Source organism: Aethalodelphis obliquidens, unplaced genomic scaffold (assembly GCF_003676395.1).
Source record: "Aethalodelphis obliquidens isolate GAN/ISIS:26980383/991018 unplaced genomic scaffold, ASM367639v1 scaffold7, whole genome shotgun sequence".
Taxonomy (NCBI): Eukaryota; Metazoa; Chordata; class Mammalia; order Artiodactyla; family Delphinidae; genus Aethalodelphis; species Aethalodelphis obliquidens.
Window position 1 is genome coordinate 7,996,601 of NW_020837951.1, and position 21,092 is coordinate 8,017,692.

Sequence of the window (21,092 nt, forward strand, 5' to 3'; positions counted from 1 at the left end):
CAAACCATGGGTGTTTGGTTTGCTGGTTTCTTTTACAGTATGTCTGCTACTTCATCTGCTGGGGAAAGAAGACCTAAGTCATCATCTCACTAGTCACCTGATAAAGCTTAGGATGCATCACCTATGCTACACTGTCCTCTGGTACAGAGCGAGCAGGAAATCGTACAGTGCCATTCTTCCTATGCAGGTGATGTAAGCAAATAAAAGCATCCCTTTAGAAGTATCCCTTGTAACATTTACAAAGACTTTTCACCCCAAACAATGTTCAAACTAATACCAAAATCTCTCAACCATCTACTTTACCAGGGGTTGTAGATTTTTGAATTTCATAGGCCAATAATACTTCCCCCCCCACAAATATTTGGGGGTGGCTAACACAGGCTTGCTGACTTTTAAATTTTGCAAAGTAAGGACATTTAAAAAAAACTTCTGGGATAGGGAAGAGTCTGTGGGCAGGAGGAGAGAGCTGAACCCTCATCTACCACAGGAAGTCAACAGATAATGTCTAACATGATGAATCAAGCGATACTCCTGTAAGCACTTATTTAGAAATATCAAAAAGATAACCAGAAGAAAGAGCAGAGTGGCTGCCTCTGGGGTGATGGATCCCAGGGGATGGGGGAGGAAGAAGGAGGGCAGGACGGTGCTGCTTCTTTGTTAGAAGCTCATTAGCTACATTTGGCTTTTTTCCTATATTTGCATTTTTTGCCTTGATAGAGGAAAAAAAAGTTTTAAAAATTCGGTGAGGAAAATAACTTTGTAAGCGCGAAACAGGGGCAAGTCCGGTCTTGGATCACTGAATGACGCAAAGTCACACCAAAAATTACGTACTCCTATTTACAGGACTATGTTTTTGGTGATAGATAAACTAGATTTGGAAATATGCTTTTATTTTATTTCTTTTTTACCTTAAAAAAATTTTTTTTGGCGGAAATGTGTTTTAAAAAATGATGAAATCACCAACCTTTAAATTACATTCATCTAGCTTAATGAAAACCTCAACCCTCCTTGCTCTTCCTCCCGTAATTGTGGTATGGTAGTAATTTTGACAAAGACCAGCAGTAGTCTGTGGGCCACATACCACATAACAGTTCTCTCCAGGGGAAAAAACTGGGAGCTGCACTGCAACAGGTATGTTCCACCCAAAGTTTTTTAGGAGGAAAAACAAAGGTTAACTTCCTTGTTTGAAATAATACCTCAAAATAGACTGCTTTTCCATCAATGCTGTTTCACAGATTAAACTACATGATCTCCCCTGAAAGGGGCTCCTAAGCAAGACTTGAGCTGCACACAAATGTGAAAAAGAGCTGGGGACAGCAGCCAGGAGGGCTGTGTCCTAGTCTCAGGTGTGACACTGGCCAGTGACCTTGAGCAGGTGATTTAACTTATTTCAAAAACCTATTACCGTGAAATTCTAAAGCACATTCCAAAGAATGAATTAAACATAAATATACAAATAATTATAAAGCAAATGCTGCACAAGCACCACCCCAGTCAGGCCACAGAACCCATCAGCACTGCAGAAGTGCCCTCCTTCACCCTCCCTCATCACAATTTCCTCCCTTCCCCCCAAAGAGAACCACCATGGTGACATGAATGGTGATCACTTCTCTTTGTGGTTAAGACTCACTTGTCCCTGCATTTCAAAGCAGTAGAGCTTAGCTCTGCCTCTTTTTGAACATTACGTAAATTAAAGCACATTGTTAAGGATGTACCTTGCTTCTTTTGCTCAACATTGTTTATCAGATTCGTTTGCATTTTGGAACGAGCCAGTAGTCAGAGTTCGTTCCTCTTCTTTGCTATGTATCAGCAGTACTCTGCTGTGTGACTATTCCACAACTTATTTTACCATTCTACTCCTGGTGGACATTTTGGGTGCTCCCACTTTGGGGCTACTATGAGTGATGCTCTGTGAGCATCCCGGGCGCACACACCTGGGTTGTCTAGGACACACATCTAACTGCAGATGTGCTGGCTCGTAGGATCTGCATGCCTCAACTCTCCTAGACTCTGCCGAGTGTTTTTCAAAGTAGCTGTACCAACTGACATGTGTCAGATCGGAGTTCCCATTTTTCTATATCCTGTCACTTGGCATTATCATATTTTATTATTATTATTTTTTACATCTCTGTTGGAGTATAATTGCTTTACAATGGTGTGTTAGTTTCTGCTTTACAACAAGGTGAATCAGCTATACATATACATACGGTCCCATATCTCTTCCCTCTTGCGTCTCCCTCCCTCCCACCCTCCCTAGGCATTATCATATTTTAAATACTCCAATCTGAGTACACAGCAGTATCTCACTCTGGTTTTAATTGCATTCCCCTGACCACTACTAAGGGGGCCAATTTTTCACGTATTTATTGGCCATTTGGATTTCTTCCTTTGTTAAGTGCCTGTTTAATTCCTTTGTCCATTCTTTTCTATTGGGTGGCCTGCCCTTTTTTTTTTTTTTTGATTGAGCCTTCCTTTGGCATCCTTTCACAGATACTTAATGGGCATCTAACACTGGATTGGGTGTGGGGGATTCAATGAAGAACAAGAAAGCCTGGGGTCTCTCTCAGGAACTTATGGTCCTACCACCCAGGTTGTTGGAAGATCTAAAGTCAAGCAAGATAGGGCCTTCCCTGGTGGTCCGGTGGTTAAGAATCCACCTTCCAATGCAGGGGACACGGGTTCGATCCCTGGTCAGGGAACTAAGATCCCACATGCCGTGGGGCAACTCAGCCTGCGCACCACAGCAAGAACCCACATGCCACAACAAAGACCCGACGCCTCCAAAAAAAAAAAAAAAAAAGAATGTGGTTTCATGAATAAAAATTATAAAAAAAAATAACGTCAAGCAAGATAATAACAGATAGGGAGGAGAAAGAACACCCTAAGAGAAGGCTGAGTGTCATGGGAGGGCAGAGGGAAGGCCGCTCACTTGTTATCCCCTCGGTCATGATGTCTGTCATCTTACAGCAGGAGGAAAGCATCCTCATGCTCAGCTGATCCACCACCAGCACCTGGAAACAAAGGGAACAGTTTACAGCCTGACGGGCACCTGCTATGATTATCTCCTCCGCTGACCCAGTCAGACTTCAGAAGGAGCCTGGAAACGCAAAACTCTGAGTTATCCATGCTCCCTACGGGGCCAGAAGTTTGCCGAGAGACATGCTAGCTTTTATTTCCCCACCAAACCTAAGCTTCTAGCAGAGTTTGCTCTCACTGATGTGACTTAATATTTTAAAGTTAAAAAAATTAAAGTTTTTTCCATGACAAAGAAAATACTCATAAAAATGCAAAAAAAGAAAGAAAAAGAAAAAATTCATCTACAGCATTCACACTCGGAGAAATCCATGTTAGAGTGTATTTTTTCAGGGCGTAAACTTTTTCTTAATGGGAGAATGAACACTAGTGCCACATTTATGGGGTGGAAGGAGAGGACTTCGTTGCAGACATCATCGGGATGGACCAGCACACGTGTCATCCTGGGAGCAAACTCTGTCTCAGTTCAGGTGGGAAGAATAAGAACGTGCCGTCCTGGTCTAAAAGCTTCATACCTGAAATTCTTCAGCCAACCTTTCCTTTCTCCATTCGGCCCACAGTGGAGAGAGGGAGCTAAAACAAAGCTATTTCTCCTATCCTTCTTCAAAGATAGAAACCCAGGCAACAGGTGCTGGAAAAATATGGGCCCGAAAGCATCTTGCTGTAGCACGAGGGCCAATCAGTTTTCATTTTATGAGGCAGCTTCCTCAAGGTTAGTTTAAAATTCACATGTCCACAAGTCCATTACTGATGGGAAGGGTAGGAGAGAAAGGCAGGCATAAAGAGTTCCCACAGCTGGCCTCCCACTCTGGGTATGAGGATGGATGCTCCGGCTAAAACGTAATCTCATGAGGTCAGGATGACACTTCAAAAGCCTCCTGGTACCAATCAGCTCTGCTGTTCCCAGGCCCGGTGAACTTTACTACAGGAAAACTCGGGAGCAAGAATGGTTGGCATAAGCCCTTCAACAACACACGGGGAAGTTCAAGTAAGACGGTGCGCTCTCCTGGTCACTGTGATGCCCGGTCCCAGACAACCAGATGGTCCTTCAAACAAAGACTTCCTGGATGGAGGACAGCACGTTTCCGACTTGCATCACCCACTGCCGGAACCGAGGCCATAATCAATTAGATTGACTTAAATACTTGTTTCAGGAACATGACAGTTTCCAGCATTGCTCTCAATGTTAAATGAATAAACAAACTTAGTTGTTTTGTCTTATGTAGCTACAGGCAGACGGGATAGGCCAGATGAGGGCTTTTCAGACTGCTGTGTGGGCTCCATGGACATGCTTTAGGGCCACCAGAGGGGCAAGAAGGGTCCCCTCTCGTCTCCCATAGCAAGCAGAATAATTCTACCTTCTACTTTACTCAGGTAAGATCTTGTTTGAATAAAAGAGTTCCACTTCTAGAATGCCTCACCAGGTGATCTTAAAGATAAGCTTTATGACCAAGAGATTTCCTAACCAGGATCGTATAAAATGGGAGGCACAGCAGATTACCTTTCTCTAGTCCAGAAGCTTTTGGTATCCTCTGGACACAGCAAAGGTCCTCATTCCCCGCCTACATGCCTCTCCCCAACTCTACTCCATTCTTGTTTTTCCCCATGAACTCACCTTTAAGGTCATTAATTGTGCTTTTCTACTTACCTTCCACTCTCCCTTCTTCTTTACCTTCTTTATCACATCATGCATGATCTCTAAAAAAGGAGAGAAAAAGGAAGGAAAGACAGAAGGAGGAAGGGAAGGGGAGAGGGAGGAAAAGAGAGAGGGAAGGAGGGGGGAGGTGGAAGAAAAAATCTAATGTAATTTCAAGGACTTCCAACCCCTGCCTATTAGACGAGGTCATTTTCCCTCCATAGGCTTTGTTCTCCTGAGTCATGCAATTCAACCAATCTGTCTACTGAGCCATAATCAATCCACCATAAAGACAGTTCTCTTCCTGCTTCCTTAATTCAGTTGTTCTCAAACTTTGTAGTCTCAGGACTCCTTTATACTCTTAAATATTGGGGACCCCAAAAGAGTGTTTGTGTATGTGGGCAAATATCTACTGACATTTCCTGTATTAGAAGTTAAACTGAGAAATTTTTAAAATATGTGTTAATTCAATTACAATAATAATAAACCCATTCTATGATAACATAGTTGCACTTCATTAAAATGCTATTTATATTTTTGTTTTTTTGGCTGCGTTGTGCAACTTTTGGGATCTCAGCTCCCTGACCAGGTATTGAACCTGGGCCATGGCAGTCAAAGTGCTGAGTCCTAACCACTGGACCACCAGGGAATTCCCAAAATGCTATTTATATTTTCCATAATAAAACAATTTTAGTGAGACTACTGGCATTGTTTTACATCTTTGCAACTCTCCTTAATGTCTGGCTTCGTAGAAGACAGCTGGGTTCTGCTTCTTAAATAACCTGCTGTGAATCATATAGCATCTGGAAAACTCCAGTGTACGTTTGTGAGAGAATAAGAGTGAGAAGGTAGATAACATCTTAGTCTTATTATGAAGATAGTTTTGACCTCGAATTCCCAAAAGGGTCTGGGGTTTGAGAACCACTGACTTAAGTGCATAAAATGCTATGACAATACCCCAGGGCACATGAGCCCCCGTCAAGCTCCAGAAACAGACGTGAAGAGCAGTTGTGATATCTTTCCAACCCTGAGCACATCTGTGGGATGCTCTCACCCAAAACCAACACTTTTGCAAGCCACAGTTTCTATAATGTCACACCACACACAAGTCTACCCGGTCATGGAGGATTCACAGGAAACAGCGCTCTGCTACTCTTTCTAAACCCAGATCAGCCACAGGCCTGGAAGGACTCAAGGCTAAGAGCTGTCATTAGCGAGTGTGCTTCCAGCATTTTAGGTCACCCTCCAGAGCACGATGGTTCCTGACTCTACTTCTGACTATCTGCAATAATCTGATGTGTCATCAAAGTGTTCTAAAATTTTTAAGAGCTCCTTACCTGATTATAAAAAAATACACACTCATTGCAGTAAACTTGGAAAACACAGAAAAGTACAAAGAAGAAAATACCATGTATTACTTGTATACTTGAAAAAAATCAAAAAGAAAAATCACTTGTAATCCTGCCAACCCCAAATGCATAATTAACATTTTAGTTTATTTCCTACTCGCTTTTCCCATGAACTTCTACATAGCTAAGATCATGTGGTGTATATAATTTCGTATTATGCTTTTTTTCAGTAAGAAAACTCATTTCTCCATGTTAATAAAAATGCTTCCTAGGATCTTAAATGCCTGCATAATAGCCCCTGGTTTAGTCAACAATTTTCCCAATAGCCATTTAGATTATTTCCCATGTTTCAGTGGGGTGAAAAACTGGGAACAAATATATCAAATAATAAGGCAGTGGTTAAGTCAATTAGGTTACATTTGTGCAACGGATACTACGTACCCATTAGAAATAATGATGTGGAAAATACCCACTCATTCACTCAATACCACTGTTTGCCAGTCGCTGGACCCAGCACCAGGGATGAACAACAGCAGACACTCTAGTGACAGAAGCAGACAAAACAAAACAAAAGGGCAATCATGGCTTCTCACAAATGCTCTAAGGTAAATAAATAAGGGCCGTGGTAGAAAGGAAAAAACCCAGTGTGGAGAGCTACCTTTAAGAGGGGATCAGAAAAAAAAAGATGAAAAAAAAACAAAAAAAAAAACAAAAAAACAGGAAAAAAAAAAAAAAGGGACTTCCCTAGCAGTCCAGTGGTTAGGACTCCAGGCTTTCACTGCAGGGGGCGCAGGTTCGATCCCTGGTTGGGGAACTAAGATCCCACATGTGGTGGGCAAAAAAAAAAAAAAGGGAGGCACAAAGGCTCGAGGTGGAAAAAGGAAAAAGAGCTTGACAGCTTCTTGGAACTGAAGGTGGTAGAAGCTGAGGCTGGAGGCCAGATCACAGGGGACCTTGACGGGAGTATGATTTTATCTGAAGGGCACCAGAAAGCCACCAAGGGTAGGGACGTCATCTGATGTGCAGTAGAGATGAGATTGGAGGGGGGCAAGAACTGAAGCAGGAGTACAGTCAGGACGCTTCTCAAGGGTCCATCCACGGCTGGTGGCAGTGGACATGGCGAGAAGAGGGTGAATTTGATATCTATTTGGACGTATAGCCAACAGGGCTAGCTGCTGAATTGGGTGTGGGGGGAAAGTAAAGAAAGGAAACAGGTAACTCCTAGCTTTTTGGCTTAAACAAAGAAATTGATGTAGAGACACAAAAGATTTAGAGGGAGGAAAGAACTGATCTGTAGGAGAATACAGAACATCCTTTTTTGATTAAAGATTGAGATGGCTAAGAGACATCCGAGGGGAGATACAGGGAGGGTAGCTGGAGCTTGAAAGACTGACTTTTAGCTACAGTTTAAAATCTGGGCATTATTACCACATAGAGGTAAGTTTGGAGAAAACCCCAAATGCTTGTAGGACCAGTAAGGTGGTTTGGAAACATGGTCTTTATTGACAAGCATTCTTGTGAAACAATAAGGATGAAGCCAGTCTAAAATGGGTGATGAGGAAGACAGACTATCTAGACAACTTTTTCAAGAGGTTTTCCTATAAGGTAGCAGAGAAAAGTATGAAAGCTAGGCAGGGTAGACAGAGAATGTGAAATCAAGGAAGGGTTTTTCTTTTTTTCTTTTTTTCTTTTTTTTGAAATGAAAGCTTTCCTTCAGTTATTTTTACTTAATACTAATTCTTTTTTTAAAATTATTTTTTATTTATTTATTTTTGGCTGTGTTGGGTCTTCGTTGCTGCACGCAGGCTTTCTCTAGTTGTGGCGAGCGGGGGCTACTCTTCGTTGCGGTGTGTGGGCTTCTCATTGCGGTGGCTTCTCTTGTTGCAGAGCACAGGCTCTAGGCACGCAGGTTTCAGTAGTTGTGGCTCGCGAGCTCAGTAGTTGTGGCTCGTGGGCTCCAGAGCGCAGGCTCAGTAGTTGTGGTGCACGGGCTTAGTTGCTACAAGGCATGTAGGATCTTCCCAGACCAGGGCTCAAACCCGTGTCCCTTGCATTGGCAGATTCTTAACCACTGTGCCACCAGGGAAGTCCTTTGTTTTTTTTAAGATGTGAGAAATTGGATACAACCCAGGGCCCTGGCAGTGAGAGCACAGAGTCCTAACCACTGGACCACTGGGGGATTCCCAATTACAGCATTTAAAAAAAATGGTATTGGCGATAAACCAAAAGAGAGGGGGAGATTGATGATGCAGGAGAGAGGACAGATCATTCAAAGACTGAGGTCCCTGAGGAGGAGGAAGGGGCTGGGGTCTGAGACACAGGAAGAGACCCTGACCTGGGATAGGAGGCAGGGCACCAGGTCCACCCAGTGGGGAGAGGCAGGGGACCAATGGTGGGCTGAAAGAGTGGTGGCAGAGGGGAGGGGCTTCCTCATTAGAAACAAGGTCACTGGCTCAGAGTAGGGACGGTGGTGCTGTATATGGAAGGTTTGAAGAAAGAGTATCACACGTCTTCCCAAAGATTGGGAAAGTGGATATCCTTTTAGTTCCCTGATGTACAGGGATCGAACCTGCTTCCCTGCAGTGGAAGCACAGTGTCTTAACAGAGGGATCACCAGGGAAGTCCCAAAAGGGGACTTCCTACAGAGATGTTTTAGCATTTCTCGACAGTTTTAAGGGCTAATTTGAGGTCCATGACCATAAATTTAAAGTAAAACCAGGCAGCTGAGTTGTGTGATTTTCTTTTTTCTTCCCCAGTAATGTTTGATTGTCCAGGTGTACGCCAGAAAGGAAAGACAAGTTGGTTTCAACTAGGGTTAGAGTTTCCCCAGGTGAATAAAACAGAGAGAGAAAATATTCAAAATACATGGCTCTGGGAAAAAGGTATGTTACAACTATTTTTTAAAGAATAGGGCTTCCCTGGTGGCGCAGTGGTTAAGAATCTGCCCGCCAATGCAGGGGACATGGGTTCGAGTCCTGGTCCGGGAAGATCCCACATGCTGCAGAGCAACTAAGCCCGTGCGCCACAACTACTGAACCTGTGCTCTGGAGCCTGTGAGCCACAACTGAGCTCGCGTGCCACAACTACTGAAGCCCATGCGCCTAGGGCCTGTGCTCTGCAACAAGCCACCGCAATGAAAAGCCCATGCACTGCAACGAAGAGTAGCCCCCGCTCGCCGCAACTAGAGAAAAGCCCTCGCGCAGCAATGAAGACCCAACGCAGCCAAAAATAACTTAATTAATTAAATCTAAAAACAAAAAAAAGGGGGGCTTCCCTGGTGGCGCAATGGTTGAGAGTCCGTCTGCCGATGCAGGGGACACGGGTTCATGCCCCGGTCCGGGAAGATCCCACATGCCGTGGAGCGGCTGGGCCCGTGAGCCATGGCTGCTGAGCCTGCGCGTCCAGAGCCTGTGCTCTGCAACGGGAGAGGCCACAACAGTGAGAGGCCCGCGTACCGCAAAAAAAAAAAAAAAAAAAAAAAAAAAAGGATATATGCATAGGAAAAAGTAGAAAATTTTAATGAAAATGCTATTTTTCTGTGGTAAGATTATGATCAATCTTTTAAGTGCCAATTTGTGCCTTCCTATGTCCTCCCAAGCTTTTTACACTGACCATGTATTAGGTATTATAATAGGAAAAATGCTCTGAAAGTAATGTGTCAGTGAACATCTTTGTGCCCAGGGCTTTTCTTTGCGCAAATTATTCTGTTAGGAGAGCTTTCTGGGTATGGAATGAATAGGTAAAGAGTATAAATATGCTGGGCTCTTGATAAATTCTGCTGAATTATTTTCCAAAAACACAATTTACACCCCCATCAGTATTCTGAGTGGCTCTCCAAAATAACATACTAACTGATAAAATAATACCTTGAGGTTTGTTTGCTAATATGACAGTGGATTAAAATGGTATATTTCACTGTCTTTTTTGTATTACCAAGGATGAACATGTTCCTTTTTTTCTTTTTTTTGCCATTACACACAATTAATTTAAATTCACTGACTTTAAATTCAAGTCACCTTTTGATAGGGGAAGACAGAGATATAATCAGAAAATCAAAACAAGGATCACAAGTCCTAAAGACTGGGAATACTGGTGCAGGTTCAAGCCTTCCTGCCTAGTGATTCCTGTTCCAAAATTCTCAGGGCCTGTATTTGTTGTGGGCATTGTTGTCAGCCAATTCTAATCCTGCCCTACATTTTTCTAATCCAATACCGAAAAGGAAACAAGGATTAGAGCCCATTTTAGCATTAAGAATCAAGTAGGTTGGGCTGCTTCCTCCCAAATAAGCCCTGACAATCACATGTCAACTCCCTTGTACGTCCTCTTTGTGTGGAGAGAAACAACAAAGCCTTCTGAGGCTGGTGTAGCCGGAGGATCTTATTTCTGCATTCCAAACCATGCATATCTGTAGCCAAAATGTCCACTCCACCACCACCTAGCCTGTGTATATGGGGCAGCTTCAGCTTCTCCATAATCCTGAGGACCATAGCCCTGGTGGACTGTGCTTCCCTCATGGCCAAAAGGCAAGAAAGCAGATTCCTTCTCAACCACATCCTGGGTAACTCCCAAACTCAACAAATCCCTCCCAAGTCCTGAGAAACACAGCAGGTGGTCTAGATTATCTGGGACACCTTCAGATGCACCCAGTATACCAACTGAAGTCCCAAAGCGCAGGCTCTAGGGATAGCTGCAAACCCCTCCCCCACCCCCTGCTCCCCCCGGGGAGCCCTACTCTCACCGCCCTGGCACCCGTGACTGCCCTCGGCAGTGACACATGTCAGGGAACCTAAGCCTGTGGCACACCAAAACATCTGAAATAGCATGACTAATACTAGATGGGCTGGAAGCTTGGGAGAAGTGGGAGCATCACCAAAGTCCTCAAACCCACAGGGGATTCCAATATCCTGTGCTCTGTAGTCCCAGAGCTCCATGCTGCCCTGACACACGCACCAGGAGTCTACTGCCCAGACACCAGCATGAGAAGTGCCTCTGCTCTGCTGAGGGATTTAAGGGAGTGTAAACTCAGGCCACAGCTGCCCTCCTCTATGACTGAAATTCCCTTTCACAGTACAGGGAATTTCTAGTTATTCCAGCTCAATCGTGGCAGTTCTTCTGAAAGGCACCCTCTTAAATAAACCCCATTTGTGTAGGGTATAAGGCTAGTTACTCAGGCAAAGGTCACTCCCACCCTCAAGATTAAGAAAAAATGCCAAGGGAAGCACTAAAGTTAGATAGACCAGGGAAAATCCAGGTTCAGGCATTTGTTAGCTGTGGACCTTGAGCAAGTGTAAAACGTTTTAGGCTTCAGTTTTCTCATCTGCAAAATAAAAATTGTAATACTTTAGTGACCAGTTGTGAAGGTTAACGAGACAATATGCCTGGTAAGGTGTCTGGCACATACGAGGCACTAAATAAAAGGCACCCACTGTGATGTCACTATAAAAATATGTTATTCAGGGGCTTCCCTGGTGGCACAGTGGTTGAGAGTCCGCCTGCCGATGTAGGGGACATGGGTTCGTGCCCCGGTCCAGGAGGATCCCGCATGCCGCGGAGCGGCTGGGCCCGTGAGCCATGGCTGCTGAGCCTGTGCGTCCAGAGCCTGTGCTCCGCCACGGGAGAGGCCACGACAGTGAGAGGCCCGCGTACCGCAAAAAAAAAAAAAAAAAATGTTATTCATACTGACAAGGAAATAAGAAAAGTACAACACATCACTTCCACCAATCAAGATTTTTAATATAATGTAAAAATCCTATTAAAAAGAAATACATATTTAAAATACAGTTTTAAAATAAACACAAAAATATTTAGATAGCAAACTCTACGGGTATTTAACCAAAAACTTCTAAACTTCTCTGACCCACAATAAACTAGTGAATACTCTGGAATAACGGCACCAATGCACCAATGTATATAAATCTTAAATGTAAATATAAAAATGAACAGAAGAACCCTTATACCACTTCTGAGGAGACAGAGAGTGACCTCTGTTTATCTAAGAAGAGATGCATTAATGCTGAAGCACAAGTCAGAGCCCCCAGAAAGTAAGATATTTCACGTCACAACACAGACACAGGACTGTATTTTTAAGTTGCTATTACTTAACATCGTTCTGAGAATTCACTTAGACCAGAAAAGAAAACGAGGTATAATATTGGTAAGAAGGATGCAGAGTTATCTGCCTGCAGAAATCATGGGAATCAACTGAAAAACTATTAGAAACATTAAAACCTTTAGTAAGGTGGCAGAAACAAAATAAACACATACAAACCAAGAGGACTTTCACATGGCAACAGTAATCAGACTCTAGGAAGGCAGCTCCACTGTTTCCCAGTGCATACCGGGCTGGGACTCCATGCCCGGGCGATTCTACTCTACACGCTGCTGGTAATTCTGCTCTGAAGCAACAGCAAGCCTGTTCCTCTTTCCCTGACGGCAATTCAGATATCTGAGGACGGCAACCAAGCCTCTTTGAATGTCTTGCTCTGTGCTGAAGATACTCCTTGCTAATAAACAAATGCATCTACCTAGGTGGAATAAGTAAAGGTTACACAAAACAGGAGGAAATGGTTCAAATATTTGAAAACAAGCCTTCCCAGTACTCACAAGATCCTTCCCTTAGAAAGACCCATGTACACAGAAACTACTGGCAACTAATTACAAACCACTTTAATTTTTTGCCTTATGATGTTTTTAATAATATAGAAGTAGCACATTCTTGTTGAAAAATTAACAATAGAGGGCTTCCCTGGTGGCGCAGTGGTTGAGAGTCCGCCTGCCGATGCAGGGGATACGGGTTCGTGCCCCGGTCCGGGAAGAAACCACATGCTGCGAAGCGGCTGCGCCTGTGAGCCATGGCCGCTGAGCCTGTGCGTCCGGAGCCTGTGCTCCGCAACGGGAGAGGCCACAGCAGTGAGAGGCCCGCGTACCGCAAAAAAAACAAAACAAACAAAAAAAAAACAATAGAGAGCTGTATAGTTACAAAGTGAAATTTCCCTCCTTACCCCCACTCTTGAGGGGAAACAACCCCTCAGGGTTTAGGGGGCAGCCTTCCAGATCCTTTTCCATGCACATACAGGCAAGCGTGAGACTGTAAACACATAAACCCATGGCTCCTTGGCAGACGCCTGTGGAAGTAAAATAACTTTCAATGATTCTACTTCTTTGGTGCTTAAGAACACTTACACTGGAAAGAACTTTAGAGACCATCAAAGGCCAGAGTCTAGGTCCCCCATTTTCGGATTGAGATGCTCCTGGAAAACACAGCCATCTGGAGTGGGCAAGGCCACCAACTGGTCACTCCAGAGTGAGCAGAAATAGGTCTCTGGACCCCCATCCAAACGCTCTTCGCACTACACATACTGTCTCTCAGACACCAGCACAGACTGGACTCTGCACTTGAACCTGGGTGTGCTTTTCTTTGTTATATTGCAATGATCACCTTGACAAAGTAAAGCAAAATAACTCTGATGGGTTTTGGAGCCAGATGGTTAAGGTTCAAATCCCTGCTCCTCCACTTACTAGCTGTGACTTTGGACAAGTTATTAAATCTGTGTCACAGTTTCCCCATCTATAAAATGCGGATGGCCACACATGCCTCATAGAGTTACTGTGAGGATTAAATTATTTAAATTATTTAATGTGTGTAAAGCACTTAGTTCAGTCTTAGAATACTTAGCACTGTTGGCTCCCACCAGCACCATAGGCATCTATTTTAAAGGTATCTGACCTTCCTAATAAGGGAGAACCCAGTGATTTCTAATTGGTTTCTTTTTTTTTTTTTGTATTTTTGTGGTACGCGGGCCTCTCACTGTTGTGGCCTCTCCCGTTGTGGAGCACAGGCTCCGGATGCGCAGGCCCAGCGGCCATGGCTCACGGGCCCAGCCGCTCCGCGGCATGTGGGATCCTCCCAGACCGGGGCACGAACCCGTGTCCCCCGCATCGGCAGGCGGACTCTCAACCACTGCGCCACCAGGGAAGCCCTCTAATTGGTTTCTTATTACTCCTCCATGGAGTTTGTGATGTGTCTCCTGTTCTCCCGTTTGTTTCTCTCCATTCAACAATGATGACTTATTGAACACCTGCTATGTGCCAGACATCATTTCAGGCACTGGAAAGACCACAATGAACAAGCTAAACAAGATTCCTGCCCTAAGGTGCCTAAACCTGATGTGGAGGGGAGAGACAGCCAATACACACAGGAGACAAATAAGATCATTCTGGAGCGTGATAAGTGCTCAGAGGAAATTTTAAAGGTTAATGAACTAGAATGTGGCGGGGGTATGGGAGAAGGTCCTCTGAGGAGGTGATGAGGAGGAACCAACCCAGTGAAGATCTGGGGGGAGAGTTCTCCAGGCATGGGAAGAGCAGGTGCGAAGTCCCCAAGTCAGGATCAAGGATGGGACAGCCTAGGAACAGAGAGACTCAGCAAGCTCAGAAGAGGAGAGAGTGGCCCAGGCTGGTCTTTAAGGTAGCAACAACTGGCTGAGGACTCCACAAGTCACCCACTGTATTCAGTTCCTTGAACACTAAGCCTCATTCATTCACCTTCAAACATGACGACTCCCCCCGCCTCCCTGCACCCACCCTCCTGCCCCGCCTCTGGCATCTGGCATAAAATAATGATTCAGCAAATGCCCGCAGGATGAATGAACCCCCTGAGTGGCACAGCTAAGCAGTGCTTGCTGGGAGTGAAACGGGCAGTTCTGTTCAAGGCTGAGAGAGGTGACCCCACCCAGGAGCTCTCCTCAACCTCCCACACCGCCCTCCTGGGGCCACCACTCTCCTGACACCCACCCATCAGAACCCCCAGTTCAAAAGTCTCAGAGACTCTTTGACAGGGATTGCTAGGGAGAGAGCTCTCTCTATTCTTGAGGAACATGACAGGTAAACTATGGCCATTCCGGCCAGTCCAAGTTCACAAGCCAGAAGGATCTAGAAATGTTTTCCCCTTAACTCTGCTTATTCAAATTCAGCGAGGAGTGTGCTGTTATGTGAAGGTACAGATACACATGTTCATATCCAAAGCTTCTGCTATCCTAGCATTTCTCTATATACTAATTTTTAACCAGTGTCTGAGATACCAACAGCCTTAGCCTAAATACTTTTAAAAGCTCTTATTAAAGAAAAAACTCAATCAATAATTTAGTCCCAATAAGGAAAAAGTACCCACATTTATTCAAGACTTACTATATGGAATACATTGTCCTATACATTTTCCATGTATCCTCTCATTTAAAGCTCACAGCAACCCTCAGAGATTAATATTATAATCACTCCCATCTTACAAAGGAGAAAACTGAGGCCCAGAGAAGTGAAGTGTCTAGCAATTGCACAATAAAATGCCCATAACCACATGAAGTCTATGGAGGACATTAAAAATATATATATAAATCAATTTCTTGATCTCCAAGAACTTGCAGTCCTGTTTGGGAAAGCAGACAGTACTCCTGAAGCATAAAAGTCAAACAGCTAAACGAAGAGCTACCATATGATTCAGCAATTCCACTGCTAGGTATAAGCCCAAGAGAAATGACAACACAGGTCTACGTGAAAACTTATACACGAATGTTTATAGCAGCATTATTCATAATAGCCAAAAAGTAGAAACAACCCAAATGTCGATCAACCTGATGAATAAATAAATGTGGAATATTCAGACAATGCAATATTAGCCATAAAAAGGAACGAGGTACTGAGACATGTAACAACATGGATAAATCCTTAAAATGCTGTCAAAGAAGCCAGTCACCAAGGACCACAGATTGTGTGATTCCAATTACATGAAATGTCCAGAATATGCAAATCTATAGAGGTAGAAAGTAGGTTAGGGGACTTCCCTGGTGGTGCAGTGGATAAAACTCCACTCCCAAGGCATGGGACATGGGTTCGATCCCTGGTCTGGGAAGATCCCACGTGCTGTAGAGCAACTAAGCCCGTGCACCACAACTCCTGAGCCTGCGCTCTAGAGCCCGTGAGCCACAACTACTGAGCCCATGCACCACAACTACTGAAGCCCACGTGCCTAGAGCCCAGAGAAGCCACCGCAATGAGAAGCCTGCGCACTGCAACGAAGAGTAGCCCCCGCTTGCCGCAACTAGGGAAAGCCCACGCGCAGCAGCGAACTCAATGCAGCCAATAAGTAAATAAGTAAATAAGTAAACAAATGAAAAGAAAGTAGATTAGATTAGGGGACTTCCCTGATGGTGCAGTGGATAAGACTCTGTGCTCCCAATGCAGGGGGCCCGGGTTCGATCCCTGGCCCCAACGAGCCCACCTGCTACAACTTAGACCCAGTACAACCAAATAAATAAATAAATATTAAAAAAAAAAAAAGAGTTCACATGCCACAACTAAGGAGCTGGCAAGCCACAACTAAGGAGCCCACCTGCTGCAACTAAGACCTGGTGCAACTAAACATAAATAAATAAATATTTTTTAAAAAGGGGGGGGATTAGTAGTTGCCTAAGCTGGGGTATGGGGGAGTTGGGAGTGATGTCTAAGGAGTACGGAGTTTCTTTCTGGGGTAATGAAAGTGTTCAAAAATGGATTGTGATGATGGATACACAATTCTGTGAATGTACTAAAAGCCACTGAATTGTACAGTTTAAATCACTGAATGGTATAATGTGTGAATTATATCTCAAGGAAGCTGTTTTTAAAAAGTTATCAGAGAATTTTATATGAAAACTTGTAACTCAAATAACAAATGCAGTTTTGCTTAGTATGGAACTGTTCCATAGCGTCTTCATCTGAAGACAGGTACTCTGGCTTACCGCTATAAAATAGGTATGTAAAATTATAGCTTAATATAGTTTTGTATCTAAACTGTATTTTACAAAAGTGAGAGAGACCAAAATAGAGACGTCAAATTGTCAGGCGCGGGGCAAAAACAGGGTACCACTCCCTATAAACGGCTGCATGACAATTGCTTAATCTGAGAATGTTTCCAATGAAGTTTGCTTTTTTTGGTGGGGGGGGCCGGAAAGGGAGAGAAGGGAGGAGGTCACAAGCGTTAGAATGCGTGGAGATGGGTGAACGATGGCTTGGTTGCATTGCCCTGGTGAGCACACCCAGACATTGCATAAGACGCAAATGTCCAAAACGTGGACTGCTGCCAACATCTGAGGGGAGTATGTGATGATAAATGCCTGCTATCTGAGAAACCAAAACTTAACCTCAGACCCATAAAGATGCTGGACAGTGTTACAGGAATGACAATTCACTTTCTCTTTCATGGGAAATCCTCATTTTTGATCTTCCTTTCTCCCTCTTTCACAAGATTTATAGTCAAAAGGTTAAGGAGCTAGAAGCTCTCTAAAACAAAGCCTCCTGGACCTTGGAACTTTGATTAGTAAAAAGCAAATCTCAACCTGGGGACAAAAAGAGGTTAGAGATAGGAGTTTCCGGTTGTACTTTAGATGCAACAGTCACTTCCCCTCAGCTCCAAAAGAGCTATTTTCTTCTTCCTAAGATCGCCTACAACATGGATAAAAGGAACTGTGAAGTTATCAAATATACACAAATAGAAAAATCAATCAAAAATGGGATCCAAAACAATTCATCTCTTTTTCAAATCAATAGCTTATAATAGTAAATACTATTTGGTTATATTACTATTTTGAAACAAAAAGACCAAAGACAAAAAAAAAAAAGGTGAAGTGGCAATTAATCTTCCAGGACAGAAAGCACCGTTTCTCATAAGCGTTGTTGAATAAGACTTTTTTTTTTAAAGAATAGAGTCTAGAATGAGGGCCATTTTTGTACAAGAGAGTGATAAGCATGCAGTTATTTGGGAAGCATTTTACATTTGAGAAACAGAGAGAGAGAGGGAAAGGGAGAGAGAGAGAAAGAAAACACACTGCCCTCATGCATTACCAACAGCAGCCGACCTTATCTGTTAATATTCCTTTTCAGCTGCCAGCTTGTACCTGTTTCTCCGCAAAAACCTTGTCCTCTTCCTATATAGACTCCATGACGACTGCAGTAATTCCTCCTTGAACTGCAGAAACGGAGACTAGGTATCTATCTAGATCCTGGCAGGAACCCAAGATGTGGCCAGTATCTTAAACTGGTACATGTAGCATTGAATGGCTCCAAATCATATTTCTTGACTTAAATGGGAGTGTCCCTAAGGACTAAAGGGTTAGGCAAAATACACTTTGGAAAAAAGGGGAAAAGAGTGTTTCATATAATTGCAGAAACCCAGAGCAGACAAAACATGGCCGAGTCTAGCGGTTCTCAAAGGGGAGTGATTTTGCCCACCCACCAACCCCTGCCGGGAACAATCAGCAATGTCTGGAGGCGTTTCTGTTTTTATTGTTTATTTTATTTTTTTTTGCGGTACGCGGGCCTCTCACTGTTGTGGCCTCTCCCGTTGCGGAGCAACAGGCTCCAGACGCGCAGGCTCAGCGGCCATGGCTCACCGGCGCATAGGCTCATACAGCCCAAGAGGTTAATAGTGCTGAGGCTGAGAAACCCTGATCTGGTCCATTTTATAAAGAAACTGAATCTCAGAGAGATCAAGTAACTTGTCCACGGGAGCGGTGGTAGAAATTACCGTACTTCCAAGGTCCAAGATTCTGACCAGCCCAATCTGTTCTGCTCTAGGGTTTAACTTGCTACACGTCTTCAGGTCTCAGCTATTTAAAAATGTGTAATCTCACACAGGAAGACAAGGCCACAAGCTCAGCCCCCCTCTGGAAGCATCAATGCAGCCATTCAATAGGTGTCCAACTGACACAAGACAAAAGCCTCAGGGAAGCTTCCGGAAGGCAGGAAGTACTCCCCACACCCACACGGCCCAACACACACAAAGGTCTAATTTCAGGAGGGCTGCTACCTTTTCCCAAATCCAGGGAACTGGTTACAATAAGATGCCAGGAAAAGAAAATATCCTGTTGGGATTTGGGCTCAGATCAAGCACAGGAAGAGGGTGGGGCCCCAAAGAGAAGAAACATTGAAAATCCAGAAGAAATGGCTGAGTTTGTGCAAATTTTCACCAAATATACAGACTGAGTGATCTTCTCAAGTCAGCCTTCCATACTCTAGAGAACAGATTTTGCTTTTTATGTTTTCAAATTGGCTTATTAGTTCTGCAATCCCATTATTTTTTGTTTTCCGTTGCCTTGGCTGGGCTAGTCCGCTTTCCACTTCGTTCTGTTATTTCACATTATGTCCCATTTGAACTCTTGGTTCATCATTTTTATGTTTGAGAGTGCTTTAAATTGTTTTCCCTGTCCCTGTCTTCTTCTAGAATAAATCCTTTACCTGAGCCTTTATGCCATGCTTCTGTCATTTTTCCATTTTCCATATCAAATGTTCACAAAGTTCCTGTGCAGAGTTCTTTTTTTTCCTGTTTTAATCACCAGACCGGAGGCAATTCTCTCTGGCCGTCTATTTGTAACAAAATGCATAGGTGGGCTATTGTCCCCTCCTCATTTACCTAGGCATTATTTGAACATTGCCCTCAGAATATGAGTTGGTTCTGTGTTGGGACAGTGGCCTTTGCCCAGACTTCCGCTAGGGGATGGGTACGGGAGAGCTGACCGGTGAAATCTGTCTCTCCGAACTGTATAATACAGCGAAAAGTTCTGGGCCAAAGACCACCCCACTGAGGGTGTATACTGGAATCTAGGAGGGGATACCGCGGATCAGAAACAACGACCTTGGGCTTCACTTGATTTCCTGCTTCAGAGTGAACTAATGAGCTAATTCAGCATGAAATTCCTGGATTTGGGATGTCCCAAATATTTTTTAACCTGCCTCTGTCTAATCAGGCTTTTGTTTGCTGCCAAGACAATGAGCCCTAGGGCTCTAGCAGGCTGTTTCCATTCTCCTTTCAGCAAGCAAGCAAGAAAAAAGTGGCCCAAAAAGCCTGCTGTTTTGCTATAAGAAACTAGGCAAACTAGGGTGTGGTGGTCCCCAGCCTTCGGCTGGTGGCCACTCCCCCGCACCCCCGTCTTCTTGGAATGCAGTTCTTACAAAAGATAAAGTCTTAGGTTTTTTTTTTTTTCTTTTAATTTGCGGTATGCGGGCCTCTCACTGTTGTGGCCTCTCCCGTTGTGGAGCACAGGCTCCAGACGCGCAGGCTCAGCGGCCATGGCTCATGGGCCCAGCCGCTCCACGGCATGTGGGATCTTCCCGGAGCGGGGCACGAACCCGTATCCCCTGCATCGGCAGGTGGACTCTCAACCACTGCGCCACCAGGGAAGTCCTAAAGTCTTAGTTTTAAATGCTGAGTCTTATTTTCTACAATTGATGTGTGGTAACTGACTCAGCAAGGCCTGGGAAAGTTGAATCCACCTGAAGTGGACTCCTAAGCCAGCAGCAGGGAACACTGAAAACCCATTAAGTGTACATGGTAGAATCCTCAACAGTTTCAGGAGCTGGCAGTGCCAGGTACCTCTGGAACTTAAAAGAGTGGGAGAAGGTATAAGGCATGTTGGTAGAAAGGAATTTAAGAAGCAGGTACATCTAGATCCCTTCTTCCACTTCCCATCACTGGGTGAATGTCCTTCTCCCAACACAGAAGAACACTACAAGTTTCCTCGTCAGAGAGCGTAGTGTGTACAGGACCTCTGGACTGGGCACAGGAGTCCAGTCCGGGACTGTGACTCTCACCTTGAAAACAGAGGGACAAATGGCTATATGTATGGATTGTTGAGAACTACCCTCCATCCCTTGGCCCTCTTCTTCCACTCAGACCCCAGAATTCTGGCAGCCAGACCTTTACCTACAAGGAGAAAGAGACTTCTTTGGTGAATGGAGCCCAAGAAGAAAAACCCAAAGATACTGACCTTGGGGATTCCCCAACAAACAGCCCACCCAGACCAGGCCCATCCACAAGGTTGGAGCTCCCAAGCCGTGTCTACTTCTCTCATTTTTAGTCACAGCAGCTAGTCAGGGTTTGCTATACATCTGAGAAAGTTCCTATACGGAAAATAGAGACCAAAACAAATGAAGCAACAACAAAAAAGCATGGAGGAAACAGACTATACAGAGTTTTGTTTTGGTTTTTTAAAGACAGAGACATAAAATAAGATACCACATGCATGAAACAAGAATAGAGAGCTATA

The 21,092-nt window shown here is 44.2% G+C and overlaps 1 protein-coding gene and 1 non-coding gene across 3 annotated transcripts in view; both read right to left on the minus strand.

The window, feature by feature from the left end:
* STXBP1 (syntaxin binding protein 1) overlaps positions 1–21,092 on the minus strand; it is a 71,640-nt gene that overhangs the window by 31,712 nt on the left and 18,836 nt on the right. For both annotated transcript variants that reach the window (XM_027104793.1, XM_027104794.1), the window contains exons 2-3: positions 4,682–4,731; positions 2,930–3,011 (exon numbers count right to left, since the gene is read on the minus strand). In XM_027104793.1, the coding sequence (XP_026960594.1) occupies positions 2,930–3,011; positions 4,682–4,731 (132 nt within the window). The remainder of the gene's footprint in view (positions 1–2,929; positions 3,012–4,681; positions 4,732–21,092) is intronic.
* TRNAQ-UUG (transfer RNA glutamine (anticodon UUG)) lies at positions 5,247–5,318 on the minus strand. The gene has a single exon. It is a non-coding gene; the product is annotated as a tRNA-Gln (tRNA).